General features: G+C 41.3%; 1 protein-coding gene across 1 annotated transcript in view; it reads left to right on the top strand.

Moving 5' to 3' along the window:
• Positions 1-9891: 9891 nt before the first annotated feature.
• LOC117368595 (vomeronasal type-2 receptor 26-like) overlaps positions 9892-22334 on the top strand; it is a 28051-nt gene continuing 15608 nt past the window's right edge. The window contains exons 1-2 of the mRNA XM_033962324.1: positions 9892-10118; positions 11890-12181. Coding sequence (XP_033818215.1) covers positions 9892-10118; positions 11890-12181 — 519 coding nt within the window. The remainder of the gene's footprint in view (positions 10119-11889; positions 12182-22334) is intronic.

Below are 22334 nucleotides of genomic sequence, written 5' to 3'. Positions count from 1 at the left end.
ATACAACCCTCTGAAAATCGATCAGGGTCTATTACTCCTCCATCCCTATTTTCGTTTGTGTTCTGCGGTCCCGTTCCCAGCGCTTCAGCCATGAACACAGAATAGAAATATTTGTTAAGCAATTTGACCTTTTCTTTATCAGCTTCTACATATTCCTCCCCTTCACCTTTGAGTCTCATAATGCCACTTTTGCACTTGTTCCTATCACTAATATATCTAAAAAAAATGTCTTGGCTCCCCGTTTTACTGTGTCAGCTATTTTTTCTTCCATTTGCATCTTTGCTTTCCTGACTACACGACCAGCCTCTCTTAACTTTTCCAGATATTTTTGCCTGTCTTCCTCTTTCTGCAATCTTATTCCTTACTTTCTCAGCTACTACTTTTGGGCACCAAATCGGCTTTCGTTTACTTACTTGCCTTATAAAAAGGTTTGGAGATCCAAGATGGCTGCTACGAGTCAGACACGCTGAGCTGCTCGCGTCGGACCTGCTCATAAATCAAAGAAATTCCTTCTATTGAACCTTGTAAGGGGTTTTTTCTTACTTACAACTATGCCCAAGAGAAGAGGACGGAGCGCCGCTGCTGTCTCGCGGCGTCCCGAGGTTCCCTCTCTGGGCAATATTGAGCGGCTCTTGAGGCGAGTGCAGGAGGTTTCCCGGGCGTCGGAAGGCGGCCCGCTGAGGGCACAGGGAGGCGAACCCGTAGCTGTTCCTCCAGGGCATGATGTTATACTGAGCCCCGATGCAAGGGCGCCGCCCCCACAACCTCAGGTTACCAGTTCTCCCAGGGGCGGGGAAACCCCGGAGTTGGTGGCGTTCTCTCCCTCAGAGGCAAGACTAAATCTGGGAGAAGTTTTGGAGGTTGGGGCTCATATTCAAGGAGCTCTAACAGATATACCTGAGGAGAATCCAACTTTATAAGGGGGCGAAATCCAAGAGACAAGCCTCAAAGAATCTCCACAGAATGGTGAGCACTCTACTATTTTACAAACTTCAATTTCTTTGGTTAAAACTGAAGTTGTAACCTTAGATTCATTATGGGACTTAATTGCTGGTTTTATAAAGTCTACTACGCCTAAATTTCAATATCTGGAAGAAAAAATTATAAAACATACAAAGGAACTTAAAGATTTAAGGAAAGAATTGTCTGATTCAGATGCATCTATTCAGAAAATTGAAAAGGAAATAATTACATCTAAACAACTTCAAGAGACTTTAATTAAAGACAATACCAACTTGAGAAGGAAAGTTGAAATGCTTGAGAACAATTCTCGTAGTAATAACTTAAGGCTAATTAACTTTCCTAAATTAGAAATGGTAAATCCAAGAGAAATGCTTAAGAGATACTTGATGGAAATCCTAGAAGTATCAGAAGAAGTGCTACCACCATTCACACGTGTTTATTATTTGCCGATGAAAGTTTCTGTAAATCAACAAAAAGAACTGGCTCAACAAACTTTAAATGTTTCAGAATTGTTGGAGACATCTGATAAAGACTTGGCATCGCCAGCAACTTTGATTCTAACTGTGGCGCTTCCGTTAGATAAAACATGGTTATTAAGACTTTACTTTAAAAATAGACAGAAAATTTTTCTTGGTTGTAAAGTACAGATGTTTCCTGATCTTACAAGGGAGACACAGAGGCGTCGCCGTGAATTTCTTCTTTTGAAATCTGGGGTTACTTCTCTGGGGGCTACCTTTTATTTGAGACACCCATGTAAATGTATAGTGTGTTACCGTTCTGTTAAATATGTATTCTTTGAGCCATCTCAATTGACAACTTTTGTAGCTATGTCTCGTCTGGATGGAGGATTATCTTGAACCCTAATATAATTAAGAAACCTTTTTTTTCAGTGCTTCTGCCTTTAGCATCTTGCAAAAAAATTTCTGTTATTTTAATTTTTCGCTAAATTTAAAACTTGGATCCAGTAGGAGGACTTGAGCATAAATAGTTAAATAATGTTTCTTTATTGGATGTTAATTACCTTATGATTATTTGATTATGACTATTGCTTTCTGTACAAGTGGTTAGCTTGATTTAAATTGAAAATTAATAAAGAAATATAAAGATAAAAAGGTTTGTCACCCTTACAATCACTCTTTTCAGTTTTGCCCACTGCATTTCCACTCCTTCCAGATGTTCCCATCTATTCAATAATTCCTTGACGTAAACCCCCATCCAAAAAAGGTAGTTTAGAACCCATGTGTAACAATATGTTGCCTATAACCCTTCAATTCATAACCCTACTGCCCACCAACCTTCCTTTAACTGTATCTGTGACATCCTGTTTGTCTTGCATGTTTTTAGATTATAAGCTCTTTCAAGTGGGGACTGTCTTCTTTGTGACTCTGTACAGCGCTGTGTGTAACAAATTGTATATCTATAATTTTGCTTCCTTAAAGTTTTTACACTCTGTATTTCCTCTGACTATCTGCACATTGTAATTCGCTGAATGTCCAGCTCTCTTGATTGTAAACCGCCTAGAAGTCACAAGATTGTGGCGGTATCTAATATAATAAAATGATAGGCCGCGCATGCGCACTCAAAAAACGTGTTCCCTGATCCGTCGCGAAAACACGAGTGCGCATGCACGGCCCCGGCTGCGGCGGCGGCTTTCAAATAAAAAAAAAGTTACACAGCTGCGGCGGCCTTCCTCACCCCCGGCTCTCACTGTGCATGGTACCGGCTCCTCTCTCGAACTGCACCAGGATCGAGAGAGGAGCTGCGGCGGCGGCGGCTTTCAAATTAAAAAAAAAATTACACAGCTGCGGCGTCCTTCCTCACCCCCGCCTCTCACTCTACATGGTACCGGCTCCTCTCTCGAACTGCACCAGACTCTGCTGTTCTTCGGTCTGCCCTGCTCCTTGCCTTACTATATTTTTAAGTTGAAAGACGAGGCAGCGGCTCCTCTCAGGATCCCCACCTGCGTCGGAAGTCCAATGCAGTCGGGGATCTTGAGAGGAGCCGCCGCCACCGTGTCTCATAAATTAAAAATATACTAAGGCAAGGAGCAGGGCAGAACGATCTTCAAAATGGCGGCAACTTGATCTCCGTTCCTCTGGGGGGGGGGGGGGTCTGGGAGGAGAGGGATCGCGGCCACTCAGCGCCCCCACCGAGGAGCCCAGCAACTTTCCGCTGCCCGGGACCTGAATCATTTGCCGCCCCCCCCCCTCTTCCCTTATCGCGGGCCCGACTGGCGATTTAAGCAGCGTGTGCATCAGTCTTCACACGCTGCTTCGGGCCCTTCTACTGCCCTGATTTGCTCCGGACGTGCCAGAGTAAATCAGGGCAGTAGAAGAACCCGAAGCAGCATGTGAAGACTGATGCACACGCTGTTGAATCGCCATGTGTAGTCGGGCCCGCGGGAAGAGAAGGGAAGGGGGGGCGGCAAAGGACTCAGGCCCGCGTTTGTAGTCGCCACTGTGGGAATGGAAAGGGGGTAGAGGAAACGCTAATACTGCTGCACAGGGAATTGGTGTGGGGGGAGGGAAATGGAGGGGAAGGGAATGCTGCTTCGGACAGACAGACAGAGGGAGGAAGGGACACAGAAAGAAAAGAATAAAGACACAGGGGCAGGTGCACAGGGAACTGGTGTGGGGGGAGGGAAATGGAGGGGGAGGGAATACTGCTTCGGACAGACAGACAGAGGGAGGAAGGGAGACAGAAAGAAAAGAATAAAGACACAGGGGCAGGGAAATATACAGAAAGACAAACAGACAAAGGGGGCCAGGGAGAGACAGGCAGAAAGAAAGACAGCGGGAGTCACGTCAGGAGGGGTGCGGGATGCCGCAGAGGGATCTTTTCCAATGGGTGCAACTGGGCAGCTGTCGGGAGCCTCTGATCAGGGGCAGAGCAAGGTAAGTGTATCATAGGGATAAGAATGAGGAGGGGGGAGAAAAAGGAAGGGATGCCTATTGCTGGACAGGGGGAGAAGGAAAGAGGTGCTGATGGACAGGGGGGTTGAAGAAAAAGGAACAGAGGCCTAATGTTGGACAGGGGGAGAAGGAAGGTGCTGCTGGACAGGGGGGAGGTAAAACAAAGGGATAAGGGCTGCTGCTGCATAAGAAGAGCTGTGAAGGGATGGTGGTGGACACAGGGGAGGTAAAAGGAAGGGAGAATGGACAGGGGGAGCAGGCAAGGGGTGGTGATGGACAGCCAAGGAAAAAGAAAGACAGAAAGAAAGAAAGCGGCTAAGGAGAGAGAGACAGAGAGAGAGAGAAAGAAATAAAGAGAGACACACACACATATATTCTAGCACCCGTTAATGTAACGGGCTATAAGACTAGTAGAAGAATAAAGTTATTATTATTATTATTATCTTAATATTAAACCATACCATGCATTGATCACTGGATGCCAGATGATCACCCACTGTAACATCAGAAACACTTTCCCTGTTTGTAAGCACTAAGTCCAGTTTGACCCCATCCTATGTGGATTCCATTACCAATTGCTGAATAGTTCTCCTTGTAGAGAATCAAGAATCTCCCTACTTCTAGAAGACCCTGCAATAGGGATATCCCAATCAACATCCGGCATGTTAAAATCACCTATTAGCAAGACTTCCCCTTTTTTAGATATGTTCTGAATGTCTACTATTAAATCTCTATCTACTTCTTCCATCTGTGAAGGAGGCCTTTATATCACACCAATGTAAATATATTCACCATTCCCTCTTTCCAAATTGATCCACAGTGCCTCTTCCTTGCCCTTCAGATCCTGCAATTATGTGGCTTTAATATGATCTTTAACATATAATGCTACTCCTCCTCCTTTTCTTCCTACCCTGTCTTTCCTGAAGAGATTATAGCTCGGAATAACTACATCACAGTCATGGTTCTCTGTGAACCACATCTCCGTGATCGCCACTTTATCCAACTCCTCTTCTTCCATCACAGCTTCTAGATCCAGAATCTTGTTTCCCATACTTTAAGCATTAGTATATACTGCTTTCCAGACATTGCTCCCTTTTCCCATCCATGTAGAGGTATTCAGTGATTTACTTATCTGAGGGATTATACTCATCCGGGTATATACACGCATAAATATTAGGCCCCAAAAATACTTAGTGCCAGGCCTAGAGCTGGTGTAAATATTAACATGCAAAGGTCAGTTACACATGGGGAAGGGGTAAAACGCGGACTTCACGAACCTGATGGACCTCACGGATCTAAACCTGCACGTCCTTAAAAATCTGAAGTCCGTGCCACTTGTAGTTAGTTTCTGGCTCTGACAGACCTCGGTGACAGTTTAGTGCTGTCGGATCCGTCTCGGCATAGGGAGGAAAAAGTATTAGGATCCGTCATCACTAAAATGTCACCGATATCTGTCAGAGCCAGAGACTAGTGCTAGTGCAAGAGCGGCTCTAAAATGAATCCTTTAAACTGGTTTCCTGCAGCCCCAGTAAATCAGCTCTGACAGACCTCGATGACATTGTAGTGCTGACGGATTCTAATACTTTTACCTCCCTATGCTGAGACGGATCCGTCAGCACTAAACTGTCACTGAGGTCTGTCAGAACCAGAAACTAACTACAAGCGGCACGGACCTCAGATTTTTAAGGACATGCGGGTTTAGATCCGCGAGGTCTGTCTGGTCCGTGAGGTCCGCGTTTTAACCCTTCCCTTACACATGTAACATAAGAAAACCTAAGAGAAGAGAAGAAATTTTGATAATTTGCATATGTGCATCAGTGGAAGCTCCACCCATGTAAACCCCCTCCCAGACTCATTCCTCCTCTGCCTATCTGTAGGTTGCAATTGCCACTGGCAGGCCTATCTTACCACACTTGTGGTTTTTTAGAAAAAGCGATCCCTGGTTGCTTCTCCACATTCAATGGCAACAGTCAAAATGGCTGCCACGAAACTGCAACTATAGGTTGCAGTAATCATTTTGGGATTGGATCTGGCACGGGAAAGGAGTGACTGTAGATTTCTCCTGCCCATGCTGGCTTTAGTCTCAAAATGGCTGCCATGACCTCTAGTGGCAAATCTTGTGAGATTGCTGCTGGAAATTGTTGCCTTCATTTTGACTGTGTACACAAGATGGACATAAGTATCTGGGGTTCCCTCCTATCCTGACTCACCAAAAGGATGAACAAAGGAGCAGAGAAGACCAGAGCTTTTAATGTCAACAATAGGAAGTGGAACAAGAAAAATAGACTCGACATGGACTGTGTTTCGGCTACAAAGCCTGCACTAAAAGCCAAATATCATCTCACAATAACAAACTTCTCTTTATTATGACAGGGGTTGCTATATAGCTTATTTTAAGGAATTGGAAAAACTGGGATTGATTGAACTATACCTTTTGGTGGGAGTCTTTGAGTCACGTCTTTAAAATGGAACGTATTATGGCTATAAAACAGGAGCATTATAAGAAGTTTCTGAGGATTTGGGAGCCAATGACAAAATTTTGTAGAGTGATTGTTGATTTTGCCCTTTGATCATGCACGTCCAGGGTAGGTGGGAGTGGGGATTGGAAAATATATTTAATTCTTTAATTTGAGTGCAATTTTTGAATATAAGTATGGGAGGGTGATATATCTATTTGTCATAGATTACAATTTTGATTGAATTTAAGTGCTTTTATAGTGTAATATGTTTGTATAATATGTTGAACTTATTTATGGCTTCAAAATGAATAAAGATATTTTTAAAAAAAGCCTGCATCATGAGTTCTCAGGTTATCCATTCAACAATTAGACAATAGAAATAAGCTAATGTAGTAATCTAATTCAATGAACATTCTCATCCAAACGTTTGTTTGAAGGTCTGGTGGTCTCAGACCCTTTTAGTTTTGTGCAGAGTTTTGTCATCTTTTTTTTTGCTTTCCTCCTGACTCACCAAAGACCACAAGAGAGGTAAAGTAGGCCTGGGGGTGACAGCCTATAGCTGGTTCAGGAAGGAAGGAAGGGAGGGAGGGAAGACAAAAGTGGGAGCATAAGCTCCTGTGTCCAGTTTTAACTCTCTGTGTCCCTGTTCCCTTCATGGCCACAACCATCTCTTCTGTGTCCCTGCCCTCCACCCCCCCCCCCCCCAATGTCTTGCCTCTCTCTTTCCATCCTCCTGTACCCTGACCCCTCTCTTCTCCATGATCTGGCATCTTTCTCAACCTCCATTGGTCCAGTATCTCCATTTATTCTCTCTGCTTCCCCTTCACCAGTCCAGCATCTTCCTCCTGTTTCTTCCAGATCTCAATATCTCTCTCTTTCCTATGCTTCTCAGCCTGGTTCCAGCATCTGCCTCCTCTCTTTCTCCTTCCTTTGTTCCAGGGTTCTCTCTCTCTCTCTTCCCTTTGCTCACCCTCAGGTCTAGCACCTTTCCCCTATTCCAGTTAAGCATCTCTCCAGCCCGATTGGCTCCAGCTGATTTCTTAGCTCCCTTCCAGGTGCTGAAATTTGCAGCAGAGAGAACCAGAAGGGCCTTTCCTGTGCACATTCTGTGCCCACAGGACGTTGCATCAGAGATATGGAATATGCCCCCCCTCCCCCCCGGCTTAAGTAGTAGCTTTCAGTCTCTCTCTGCAATGACTTACAGCATGTAGAGACCTGATAAGAGGGAGCTGAAGAACTGGAGCTGAAGCGATTGTGGTCCTGGGGGCAGAGGGGGTGATTCAGGTGTGCACAGATTTAGGTGGCTGCAAGAATTTACTGGAATCACTCAATGGTAGGTATCCCCTGCTATGTTATATAAATGTTCTTCTGTGCTGCCTATTATAATAAAGAAAAATGGGGAGACCCAATGATCCACAGTGAAAACAATCAACCAATGAAAACAAAACCAAAAAACTGTGGATACAGATGTTCTGGAGATAATTTATTAAACACTGACATATAAAAACATAAAAATTCAATTAAAAAAGAACAATGATATAAAATAGTGATAAAAATCCAACCGGACCCTACATGGTCCATGTTTCAGCGAACATGCCTTCCTTAGGGATCCAATGGTTTGCAAAGAATTGGACTGAAAACAGTCTATTGTCTTTAAACCTGTGAGAAAAGAAAACCGCAACTATCCTGTACTTCAGCAACATTTCCAATATTTTCCCAATAACTGAAGTGAGGCTTACTGGCCTGTAGTTTCCCAATTCATCTTTACAACCACTTTTGTGAAGAGGGACCACATCCGCTCCTCTCCCATCTCTAAAGATTTTTTTATCAAATCTTTAAGAGGACCCACCAGAACATCATGGACCTCCCTCAATATCCTGGGATGGATCCCGTCCGGTTCCACAGATTTCTCCACCTTCAATTTTTCAACTTGTTCATAAATGCTTTGTTCCATGAACGGTGCTGTATCCATTCCATTCTCAGGTGTCTAACTTAAGATTGAAATGCGCTGTGCGCCACGTTCCTCAGTACCTATGTTTTAGGCGCCATGTAAAGAATTGAGGCTGCGGTCTCCCAGATTCCCAGGTTGCAGAAATTTCGGCATACAAATATGAATGTAGATCACAGATCCAGGAGTAAACTAATTAGCCAATTAGGTGATAACAGTCAACAACTGTTGTTAACGAGCTCTTGGCAGTAATTGGAACTGCCCTGCACCCTATTCTATATCATGTGCATCTCCTTCATTATGCATGTAACTCCAAAGAGGGTGTGGTAGCAGAGGTGGATCGCTCTGGGTGCTGTCTTGATGGGGGCGCCAGCACCTCTCCTCCTCTCTGTTCCGCTCCTACCCAATTCTTTCCTACCGCAAATGAGCCTTCACTTCCTTGCCCCGTACCTCTAGCTACAACCTGCTGCTTGCGCCGGCCTCGACTCGTCCTCTGACATTACTTCCTGGTCGCAGACTCTTGCATATGCATAACCAAATTCTGGATTGGGCCAGTTCTCATGCATATCCGGATGTCATCTGGGGCGGGCAGAACAGGGGGGGATCTGGGCTGTCTTGGGGATGTAGCCATGGATCTGGATTTTCCTGAAAGAAAATCTGGTAACCGTACCTTAGAGGCCCCATATTAATGCTAGGGTTTTCTTGGCATAGATACCGGCGCCAAAGTCCAAAACAGATGCGTACATGAAAAACACGCCCATGAACTGTCCCCTGACCATGCCTAGGCACCTACCATCCAATTAATTTTAAGACAGTTATGAGATGCTACTTGCTTGTTATTGGCGCCAATTAAAGCTCCTAGATTGGCTAGGTGTATCAATCTAGGTGCCTAACTTTACACATCTTTTACTACTATTAACGCACTACACTTGTATTCTAAATAGGACGCTCCATGCAGTGAGTCTTTTACGAAATTCTAGCTTAGCACGGATCATTCTGGAGCCTACTTTGGGGGGCCATTTATTGAATCTAGCCCAGTATATTTTGGAGTGCAGTTGGGTGCTCACAGAACATGTTGGGGAACAAGAGGCAGAGAGTAGGTTTAAATGGCTAAAGTGCCTAAGTTTGACTTCTGCCCACATCAGCTAAACAGAAATCCAGATGTTGTCATTTTCTTGGAAGCTCCTCTTTACTGCACCTGTGTATAAAAATCTGTTTTTCATCTCGTTGTGCCCCACAGGATTGTAATAACAGTTCCTCCTGATTACTGCTCTGAAGTGTTATTTAGATTGTTGACCTTGGATCAAGGACATTCTATGGTGGTTTATATTTTGTCTGAAATCACTGAGGAAAATACCTGGTTGTTTTTCCACATAGCTTTTGAAGAGCTGGTTTTGCTTTTAAAGAGCTGTTTTTGGGACTGTGTAGAGAGTCAGACAGTATTCCTCTCACTGGGAGGTGATCACATCTCCATCAATGCATATGAATCTCACAGCCATGCCAATAGCTTGGTGACCCGAGAATAGTATTTCTGGCTCATCTGATCAAATAATAAAAAAAACCACATCACCAGCACCTAAACCTGGAAAATCTGACTCCGGGAAGCGTTATGTTGATCCTTCTCTCTTTCATGTTTCTGATTGTTGCTCATCTATTTGAGAAAGATGTGAATCAAGATACTGGGTTTAACCTGAAAATCAGACAAGACCTGTCCATGTCCATGTACCATAAGGACGGAGACCTGATCCTTGGTGGAATCTTACAGATTCACATGCAAAGTAATCCCCTTGATTCTACAAACTTCAGGGAGCCTCCAGCTTCTAAGGATTGCATTTTGTAAGTAGCTTCTTGAAGCTTAAATCAAGTTATGAGTGAAAAAGTTGAACAGGGTAATAGAAACATGACATCAAATAAAGGACAATTGGTCCATCCAGTCTGCCCATCTGCAGCATCCACTATCTCCTCCTCTCCCTAAGAGGAGGAGATAGTGGATGCTCACCTTTACTGTCTATTGACAATGACAACTACAACACATATGCTGCATCAAATAAATGTTAAATTAATAAGTCAAATTGTCAGCTTACAACATTGGCATCAATAAGATGAATATACAGCAAATGTGCCAAGTGGAGGAGACGACCAAAGGTTAGCAAATTTGTAGAAGTCTCAATCCACTCTGGCTTGGATACATTAAGCTTGCTTGTTTATAGAATATTACATGGCTACTTTGATTGCTGGATACATAATCAGTCTGATTGGTTATTACACTTTCAAATTACTAATTGGTTGCCATGTCAGGCAACTTTGGGTCATTCCAAGGTTTTGATGGTGTCACAAATGACTTCCCTAGCTCCCATGACAGGGTGTTTTTGGTACTTTATCCTAGACCAGGGGTAGGCAATTCTTACAATTTGGTTAACAGCTTAATAATAGTAAAATGATCAATTATAAGCTTAAAGAGGTAAACTTGGAATTAAATCCATTTAACAGCACTATAAAACAATCATATAATAGAGATATGTTAAATGACAGCACAATACAAATGAAACAGCTCATAGAATCCAAATACAAGATTCTTGCCCTCTGGGTAATTTTAACAAGGCTATTTTGTATTTTAAACTGCGGATTAAGCCATAGTAGCATAAAAAATAAAAAAAAGCATGCCACCAATTGCACTTAGTAATTTCCCAAATGCAGCCTGAGTGACAAAAAATACTAGATGATTTCGATGGGAATCAGGGAGGGACATAAGAGGTGCCAGGAACAGAGGATACTGAAAGAATTTAAGAAAGTTCTAGTGGCTCTGCTGTCTTATTTATCTAATGCTTCTCCAGAAGGAAACTTTCCTTTGGTCAATGGCTGCCGTAAATTGGAGAACTTGAGTTGACATCCAGCACTGCCTTTCGTAAGAGTGAAGTTCATCTCTGGCATTCTATGCACATACAAGTAGTTAGAGATATCGATCACTTCTGGTGACCCCAGGTGGAATTACAGAGTGAATGGTCTTCCAGAAAGGTAGTTTTGAATAACATCCTTGATGTAAATTTTTGACCTTTGCAGCTGCTTCAATGTTTCTTTTTTACCATTCTCCTCATGTTATCATAGTCACCTTTTTTACAGTTAAGTGCTGTTGTATTGGATTTCCTGTGTGAACTTATTCCAAGGATTATATGAAATCTGATTCATGTTATGATCATTGTTATCAAGCAGCCCCAACACCATTACCTCCCGCACCAATTCATGCACTCCACTAAGAACTAGGTCTAGAATTGCTTCGCCTCTTATCCTGATTCCTGATCTAGCTGCTCCATAAAACAGTCCTTGATTTCATCAAGGAATTTTATCTCTCTGGTATGCCCTGTTATATTTACTCAGTCAATATCGCGGTAGTTGAAATCACCCAGTATGATTGTGTTACCCAGTTCGTTAGCCTCTCTAATTTCTGATAACATTTCAGCATCTCTCCGTTCATCCTGGTCAGGTACACATGGAATATCTACCCAAACATGGCATCTCATGGAGATCCTATGAAGAATGTCCTCATCACTTGTAAACTAATTCATGCTGAATTCTGACATCTCAATAAAATGTATCTCTGTTTCCACAGGCCTATTATCCGCTATTATCGACACTGCTTGGCTTTTCACTTCACAGTGGAAGAGGTCAATAACAATGCAGAACTCTTACCCAACATTACCCTGGGGTATCGGATCTATGACTCCTGTGCTTGGGAGCTAAGAGCCATACATGGAACCTTGAGCTTGTTGTCTGGGAGACAAGTGCCAGTCCCTAATTACAGCTGTGAAGACAGAGGAGTACTGGCTGCTTTCATTGGCGATTTGACTTCAGATACAACTTACTCAATATCACAGCTTTCAAGAATCTTCCACTACCCTCAGGTAGAACTGGTCTGCTCTGTTGGATGTGTTTAATGAGGATTGACATCAACAATCTATTATTTTTAAATGCTGGTCAATAAAAACATTGACCGTGAGGATAAATGGTTTCTTTGAAGAGCATGGTTTTGTTTAGTCTGGGGTTAAAAAGAGATTATGTCCTTACCTTGATAATATCTTTTCCAGAAGATACTGTAGGCGAGACATTCTAGACATGTGGGTTGTGTCATATGCAGAAGGAATTAGATCTGAATTTTTTTTGTGGCTTTTCTCTAATTCACTGAGAGCTGTAGCATCACCTGCAGTTAATTCCCAAGCACCGAGAGCTCCAATAGAGAATGTGAAGTAGAGACATCAAGGGGAAAATCATCAAAAACAACTGTTCTGTCCAAAGAAGCAACATGTAAACTCAAATTGAACAGTGAACAAGGAGCTCAAGAAAGACCCCAGCATGCTTTAGAAACATATATGCAGAATCCTTCCCAGCCCAGAGGGCTAACTGGCATCCAAGAATCAGCTTGGAAAAGCATAAATAGAATGAGACAGTAAGCAGGTGTAGTAAGGACAGAGTAGGAATCTAGAATTTTATTCATTCATTCAATTTTCTATACCGTTCTCCCAGGGGAGCTCTGAATGGTTTTACAAGCATTTTTCCCTGTCCTGGTGGACTCACAATCTATCTAATATGCCTGGGGCAGTGCCAATCAGGGGTTATAGAGCCCTACCATACCAAAATAGCAGCAACTTCCACGAGTCACATAACCAGCACCTACTTAGAAAAAAACTACCACAAATACTTCAATGGGTACTAGATCATCAAAAACCTATTAGAAAACTGAAGAATACAGATTAGTACAGATCCATCTCGCACAATTAATGCTAACACAAAACCATGTCCTTCTTTGTCAAAACTCTCTAGACCAGCTGTCACTGATGGGTATAGCTCATTATGACCAGCAGGTGGAGACCGAGACCAAAACTTTGGTATAGTACAGTGTTTCTCAACCTCTTCAAGCCAAGTACCCCTAACCCTAACAAATACCAACTAAGTACCCCAGCCCAAGCTCCGCCCCAGATCTGTCCAAATGCCGCCCCCGACTCCACCCCCCATAATAATAGTACTAATTGTAATGCAATTTCTTTTATCGATTTTTCATATACACACATTATTATCTTATCAATACATAATGGTAACTACAAAATTATAAAAATACAAAGCACACTGTACGCAGATAAAATGTTAATTATCATTTATATTCGGGTGTTTTTCAAAGAGGACATGGCAGATGACTTTAAAATATGCAATGTCACATCAGTGACAACTATAGAAAAATAGACAAATGTAGTGCAAGATATAGACAGCAGATATAAATTCTCAAACTGATACATTTTGATCACTAAATTGAAAAGAAAATCATTTTCCTACCTTTGTTGTCCGGTGATTTCATGAGTCTCTGGTTGCACTTCCTTCTGACTGTGTATCCAATATTTCTTTCTTTCTTTCTTTCTTTCCTTTCTTCTGCATGCTTCCTCTCCTCCAGACCTCATTCCATTTCCCAACCAACATCTCTCTCTGTCCCTCCATGAGTCAAACTTTTCTTCCTCTCTTATCCCCCAGATACTTTTTCACCACTGCCCACCAGCTCCATGCCCATTTCTCCTTCTATCACCACTCTCCAACACCATGCCACATATCTCTCTCCATCAGTAAGTCCAACACTCCTCACCATTGCATCACCTTCAATCAATCCCTCTGTTCCCTCTCCACCACCATATCCAAAATTTCTCCCTCTCATCCTTCTATTCCCCATGCATCTCTACCTCATTTCTCTCTCTCTATGCCTAATTTTCCTCTTTCTTTCCCCATTTGCACCATCTCTTTCCCTCTCTCTCACTTTCTATTCCCTCCCTCTCTCCTATGTCCCAAGTTAGTGCCCCCTTCCTCCCATGTTCATGCCCCCTCCCTTCCTTCAGTGTCCTGAGTTTGTGCCCCCTCCCCTCACTGTCTTCCAGCATTTGGCACATCCCCTTACTCCCTCCCCTGAAGCTGACCCACTTTGAAGCCTACCTGCCTCCCTCCGCTGAAGCCGCTGCTGTTGTCGGTATGCCTCCCTGCCTCTGTCTGATGCCCGCTGCACACCTCCCTGCCTACCAGAAGCCTCTCCCTGGGAATCCCTGCCTCCCCCTTCCCCCCCCAAACTGAAGCCACTGCCATCAGGATGCCTCCCTGCCATCGACGGCACACCTGCTGCAAAGCAGATCCGGAGCTGACATGCTCCATCCCTCCCCCTCCGTAGCAGGGAATGGCCATGGCCACGTGCAACAGCCAGCCCACGAGACTTCCCCCATCAATTATGAATTCTGAGGAAGAACCGACAGTTAACCCTTTAGGAAGCCGCATTTTGAGCAACGAAACGGGCCCTGTTGGACCTAAAGAATGTATAGTGAATGAATGAAAATTAGCAGTTTTTCCAGAATTACCCAAATCACAGCAGTTTGGGCTTTGTGCTAAAAAATGATCAAGGGCATCATTTAAGATAAGTAACAGTTTGCTCTTAATAGAGTCAGTTTTTGGATATAATAATGAAAGAATAGTGTGGCAAAAGGGTGCCATATTATTCCTGTGATCATCAATAGACTGAATGTACTGAGAAGGAATTAGTTAAATAAAAATTAAAAGAAAAAAACTTTAGAAAAATTTTAAAGGTTTAAAAAAGTATATATAGTCTGAAAAGCAAAAAAAGATTACAGATGGAGGATGGATGATTCTGGATGTTGAGGAAAGACTCATTGGAGTTATAGTTTTCATGTTTCTCTCTGTTTCCTCGTACTGAATGCTCAATGTCTTTGCTGGTGACTGGTGGTTGGTTTCTGTGAAGTAGGCGAGTTCATGTGCGGCTCTGGTTGAGTCACGGGAATTCTGCATATCTCTACTTGTAGGCTGTGTTTCCACAGCTCGCAGGTGTTTCCAGTCATCAGTTCAACAATTGAGGTTGTTTTCAACTTCAGCCATCTTTTGGGTCACTTCTGCAGGCTGCCTGTGTACTGATGGGGCTCCAGCAGTGGTCTGGTTGGAGTGCCCCCGGTGGTCCTGTGTGGGTCTCCTTCCTCTTCTGACTTTTTGACTGGTAGGCTTTTATGCAGCTTCTTCAGCATGGAGTTTGATGCTCTTTGTTTCAAGGATAGCAGTAAAGGTCATTATTGTGCTTCTATCAATGACCTGGCTCTGAAGTTTAGAAATGGTCATTAATAAATGATTACGAATATAAACAATATTTTTACTGAATGAACTTATTAATATAGATTAATCAATTAATTGGATGAATTCTAAAATGCATTCTATTATATAATTTTACCCATATGAATAAATAATATGAAATGGATGAATGGATAATACTAAATTTTATGAAGTACAGAATAGATAGACTGAAACATTGTAATATATTCATTTTTTTTTTAAAAAGAGGAACTTTTTGATAAGTTCAAGAGGAAATACATGGCGAATTCCTATGTATTCAAGATAATTATATTAATTTAAGTTTATAATGAAATATTTATTGTTACACCTGGTTATGGAAATAGTTTAAAGTAGAGACTTATGAAATATGCTGAAAGTAATTATTTTAATCAATTATAATATTAAAAGTAATTATATGAATTGATTATTCTCTATAATAATAATAATAATAATAAACTTTATTCTTCTATACCTCCATAGTCGAAAGATATATAATATATAAGATATAGAATGATATAATGAAATAGGATGCTTAGGGGAGGGGTAGGGTGGCCTGTCTGATTTTATGTTTTCAAGTTTTCGCAAAAGGGAGGGATTATGGGAGGAAATAGGGAAGGGGTTTTGGGAATATATAATAAGATAATAGGGGGAATTTTACAAAGCAATTTAAGGGAAATGAGATTTGTAAAGAAAAATTATAATAAGATAATATATGTGATATGGTTCATGTGTTCAAAAAATAAATTTCTTAATGGAGCTTAAATTATTTCCGCTAAATGTTAATAGCCTCGACCATCCAATAAAAAGGAAGAAAACACTTTTATTTTTAAACGAACAGAATGTAGATATATGTTACATTCAAGAGACTCATCTATTAGCCTTAGAGTCCAAAAAATTGGAAGGAGATTGGATAAAACATTGTTTTTTTGCCCCAGTTATAGGGAAAAAGGCAGGGGTAGCAATTTTAATTAATAAGAAATGTAATGCTTTTTTTAAGATGATTAATGCTGATCTTTCAGGAAGATGGATACATGTAGACATGAAACTGGGAAACGCTACCATGGCACTTTTCAATGTATATGCACCTAATTCAAATCAAATTGAATTTTTTAGATATCTACAACAATTGTTACAACCACTGGCTGCTTCTAATTTAGTTGTGGCATGGGATTTTAATGCTGTTATAAATCCTTTAATGGACAAAAAACCTAGCAGAATTATGAAATCATTAGGATTAGATAATTTGGTACAAAATTGTGATTTGAAAGATATATGGTGGATATTTCATTTTAATGATTGGGAATTTTCATTTTGCTCCCATGTTCATAAATCGTTTTCCAGAATAGATTATATATTTGTTTCAAGTACATTAGTTCAACAAGTTATACAAGCCTCCATAGATCCAATTATTTTGTCTGATCATGGTGGGGTGAGGATTAAAATTAAAATAATTAACCGGTATGCTATTAGATCTGTATGGAGATTCGATAATACATTGCTTGTAGAACCAAATTTTATAGAAGAAATTCAATTAAAAATAAATGATTATTTTCAAATTAATAATACAGAGGATATCTCAATGGAAACATTGTGGCTTTTAAGGCCACCATGAGAGATCAAATTATTTCTTTTTCAGCATATATTAAAAAACAAATTAAAAATCAATTTTCTAGATTAGAACAAGAAATAAAGATATTGGAATCAAAATTAATTGAAAAATGGGAATATTCTACACTACAGGATCTCTTGAAAGCTAAAGGGAAATATAATGAGATTTCTTCTAAATTGATAAGAAAAGATTTAATTTTTTCAACAGGCATTGCATTATGGGAATTCAAATAAGGCAGGAAGATTATTGGCAAATTATCTAAAAGCAAAAAAACGGAAAACAAAACTTGTGGCAATAAAAGGGAATACTTATTGTCAAATTGGTCCTATTCTAAAACAATTTTTAAAGTTTTATAAAGATCTGAGCCTTATTTAGACAAAGAAAAGGATGGATTAGAATTTTTAAAATTAATTAAGGGACCAAAAGTTCCTGAGCATATAAAAGAAAGTTTAGAAAAGCCAATATTAATAAATGAGTTGCAAACAGCATTGAAGTCCCTTAGAGTTGGATCCGCTCCAGGTGGGGATGGTTTTACTGTAGAGTTTTATAAATCATTCCAAATTACCCTATTACCTTATTTGTTAAATTTATATCAGACTCAACTAATTAAAGGTTGTATTACAGGTACCATGGCAGAATCATTAACTATAGTTTTACCAAAGACAAATAAAGATCCCACACTGGTTTCAAACTACAGGCCTATTTCCTTAATTAATGTAGATGGAAAACTTTTAGCTAAAACATTGGCTATACGTTTGGCTAAAGCTCTCCCATTTATTATTGGAATGCACCAAACAGGATTCGTTACTCAGAGACATTCTTCGAATAACACTAGGCTGACCTTACATATGTTGAATTTGTCAAAAGCCTTAAATGATCCGGCTTTTTCTGTATCCCTGGAAACAGAGAAGGCCTTTGATCGAGTTGAATGGACCTTCATGTATCAAGCCTTGGAGTGGTTTGATATAGGTTCAGGATTTATACAAATGATTCAAACGTTGTATAGCTCCCCTGTTGCTAAACTGTGTATTAATAATAATTTTTCAGAAGGTTTTAGGTTGCAAAGAGGGGTTAGACAAGGTTGTCCCTTATCTCCTCTGCTTTTTGATATTGTATTAGAACCCTTGTTATTAGCTATTCAGCAAGCAGATGAGATACAGGGTATTCCTCGTAGAGATCAGGGAGTATAAAGTCTCTGCGTATGCAGATGATATACTGCTTTATTTGCGAAATCCTGAGACAACCATTCCTTGCTTACTTGAATTGATTGAGAAATTTGGAAAATTCTCAGGATATAAGATAAATTGCAGTAAATCAGAAATTCTTCCACTCAATCTCCATTGTACAAAAGGTTTGTTTGATTTGTTTCCCTTTCTTTGGAGGAAGGATGGAATAAAGTATTTAGGCATTTGGATTAAAAATACGATGGAAGAAACAATGAAAATAAATGAAAAATCGTTATTACAGAAGGTTACAGAAATGTGTGAGCAATGGAATCCTTTACATCTTTCATGGTGGGGGAGAATCCAAACTATCAAGATGATGATTTTGCCTGTGGTTTGTTATCAGATGGGTATATTGCCGGTTTATTTTCAAGGGTCTTTGTATAAAAAATTAAATAGCATTCTTATAAAATTTATTTGGCTGGGTAAAACTCCTAGAGTGGCATTGGTTTCTTTACAAAGACCAATTTCAGAGAGAGGGGTAAACTTTCCCAATTTTTATAGGTATCATCAAGCCTATATTTTGCGCCTGGGTATGTATTGGGTCCTCCCAGAGCTCATGGATTAATTCCCAGATTGGTTGCGGCTAGAATGGTAACTCATGTCTCCATTACGTCTTTGCCATGTGCTCAATATCAAAATCCTAGTTACAGTAAAGATAGCTGATACATAGAAAACATTGCGTTATGTAAATAATTTAACAACTATTCCAATTCACAAATCTACAAATCAATCTATATGGCTGAACTCCAAGATTCAAATTGGCAGAGAAAGGCTCGCCTGGAAGTATTGGATGATAGCAGGAATACGTTTATTAGATGATGTTATCTCTAATGGTAAAATGCTTGAATTTTCACAGTTGCAACATAAATATGGCCTTAATAAATCAGAAAGTTTTAGATGGTTGCAACTGAAGCAGGCCATTCAGGCGGGGTTCCCTGACTGGAAAAACCTTAATAATCAATATAGTATGGAGTTCTTATGCTTTCAGGCGGACATCATGGGTCACCAGGCCGCCCAGTAGTATAAATTGCTGACTGGATTTATTAAAAAGAAACCAAACACTTGTCTGAGAGACATTTGGAGCATTCAGATTAAGCATCAAATTACTGCGTCTCAATGGCCACGAATTTGGACTTGGAGGATGAGATGTACAGTGTCGGCATCTATGAGACAAACTTGGTTTTTTCTGTTGCATAGAGCATTATGGACCCCTGTTCGGTTACAAAAATTGGATAGCTCTAAGTCTAATAAATGTTGGCAATGTCATCTCAAAGCAGGGACTTTTGACCATTTATTATTCTACTAGTGTTTAAGCCGTTAGATTAACCGCCTCTCCTGCTTTTGAACCTGGGCAGGGGCAGAGGCAGAGCCGGGGCGGGAGTGAGTGACGGTGGGAGAGCAATTTCAAAGCCTTGGCAGCGGCGGCTCCTTGACCAATCCGCGCTTACAAAGTCCCCACACTCGTGTTCTGGCTGGCTCCCCCACCAAAGCCCTTCACAGCGGCAGCCCCTCCCGCATCCGTTGCCCGCGTCCCAAGCCTCTCCGAAGGCCGGCTCCCACGAAAATGGTACTCCTCTGTCCAAAGCCGCGGCGGCAGCCTCCCTCAAGACACATTTCAAATCTGACATATTGTAATCACAAAACAGAAAATAAAATTATTTTTCTTACCTTTTGTTGTCTGGTCATTATTTATATCATGTAGGGGTCCCAGGCTATGGTTGGCTATTGATAACTCGCTTGCCAGGGCCTTCTTTCTTCTTCCCTCCCTCCATCCCTGCAGCTGAAGACAGGCATCTCCCCCCAGTGGTCTGAGACAGGAGGGAGCAGTTAGGAGAGGGTCTGAGGGCAAAGAGGGGCTCAACAGCGCACAACCACCTTTCCTTCCCTACCTCCATCAGGTGCAGTGAATCCACCAATGTTAAAAGGAGCCGCGTCGAAATCGGAGCCCTGCCACTGCCATAGCACGTTCCCCTCTGCCTTGGTCCCGCCCCTTCTCTGACATATGGGACCGTGGCAGAGGGAACGTGTTACAGGGGCGGCAGGGCTCCAATTTCAAAGCAGCTCCTTTTAACATAGGCGGAGCTGAACTGTACCTGATGGAGGAAGGGAAGGAACGGAGGGGCAAATTTCGGCAACAGCAGGAATTGTTTGGCGGGCCAAGCACCGTGAAACTTTGTTTCTTTAGGCAGCCCCGGTTGTTTACTTGGATTCAATGTCAGCATTAGGGTTCGAAGGCCGCCAGCCATTAGAGCCGGGTGAGGAAGGCCGCCGCAGCCTCGCTGGCTAGGTAGGGGGACAACAATGGTGCTTATGCTCAAGCCCCCGCCGCAGCTCCTCTCTCGATCCTGGTGCGGTTCGAGAGAGGAGTCGTGGCGGCGGCTTGAGCATAAGCGCGATTGTTGTCCCCCTACCTAGCCGCTGAGGCTGCGGCGGCCTTCCTCACCCGGCTCTCACGGCTGGCGGCCGGCGAACCCTAATGCTGACATTGAATCCAAGTAAACAACCGGGGCTGCCTAAAGAAACATGGTAATCATATTCTGTCCTGAAAGCCCTCGCCGCAGCTCCTCTCTCGATCCTGCTGCAGTTCGAGAGAGGAGCCGTGGCGTCAGCTTGAGCATAGTGCACAGTGAGAGCCAGGGGCGCGCATGCTCACTCGTTTTCCCGCGACGGATCAGGGAACACGATTTTTTTTAGTGCGCATGCGCGGCCTAGCATTTTATTATATTAGATTGTCCATTTATTATGACCTTTTGGAAATCAATTTGGGACCAAATTAATTGTTTATTAGACAAACCAGTGGCATTATCATATGATACTGTGCTGTTTGGTATGGCAATGAGATCAAAAAGTCAGATTTCTACAAATAATAACAAATTATTACTTATAATGACTGGAGATGCCATTCAACAAATTACGTATAATTGGAAAAATTGGAGTAGATTAAATTATAATTTCTGGTGGAATCTTATGTCATGTTTATAAAATGGAGAGATTTATTGCAATACAGCGGGGATGTTTCAGGAAATTTCAAGATGTGTGGGAGCCATAAACAAAGTATTGTACTGATTAGATGACATTTTTTCCCCCTCTTAAATTTACAAGTTCAATTGTGAGGGGGGAGGGGGGTAATTTTATTGTTATATAATGTATAAGGTATTGATCATATGATAGGAAAGGGTGGGAGATAAGAGTATATCATTTGTACTATTGATTATTATTAAGTGATATATTTATTGTTAATTTGTTTGCACATATTGTCACACTTGTAAGTTTGAAAATGAATAAAGAATTTTTGTTAAAAAAAAAGATTAAATGGACATTTAATGTGAGATTATTTAAGCTGTGATAAACGCCATAAAAAGAGTGAAGGTGTTGTCGACGAAAGAAAACCATCACCACATATATCAAAGGCGACAAACTTTATGATCCTTTGAGTGGTGCTCTCAGATACTTTCCTTCACTTTAGTAGCACTTTGGTAGTGGTGTACTTTGTGGGGATCTTGTCTGCTTTGCAGTAAACTGTAATTTTTCACATTTGATCATAATGAGCTATTACCCATCAGTGACAGCGGAATCGGTCAAGAGAGTCTAAAAGAAAGAAAATTAGCAGGTAAGAACCTAATTTCTCAATTTCATATACATAGAACACAGACCCACACGCAGTATAAAATAACTAACCATAAATTAAAAATAGAAATATCTGTAAACAAATATTAAACTGAACTTCCAACAAGTCACAATGCGACACCGATGCATGCTGCAAAATTTAAAGAAAGCAGAAGTAAACTAATTTGGAACATGAAGATGTTACTAGCCAGACTTTATGGTAAATATCCTGCAAACAATGGGATGGTAGGATAGGCTGGAGTGAGCTCGGATGACAACTTCAGCATTTGGAACCTAGGACAATACCAGACTTTACAGTCTACGGCCCAGAAATATCAAAGAAGAGACAAGTTAATTTAATCATGTATTTTTTAATGGGTATAATTTATGGGCAGACTGGATGGACCGTTCAGGTCTATATCTGCTGTCATTTACTATGTTACTATTACAGAATGACACGGGGAAAAAATCTGTCCC

Source organism: Geotrypetes seraphini, chromosome 10, assembly GCF_902459505.1.
Source record: "Geotrypetes seraphini chromosome 10, aGeoSer1.1, whole genome shotgun sequence".
In the NCBI taxonomy this organism is placed as follows: Eukaryota; Metazoa; Chordata; class Amphibia; order Gymnophiona; family Dermophiidae; genus Geotrypetes; species Geotrypetes seraphini.
The sequence above is the reverse complement of the archived record's forward strand: the minus strand, read 5'-3'. Positions and strand labels throughout refer to the sequence as shown.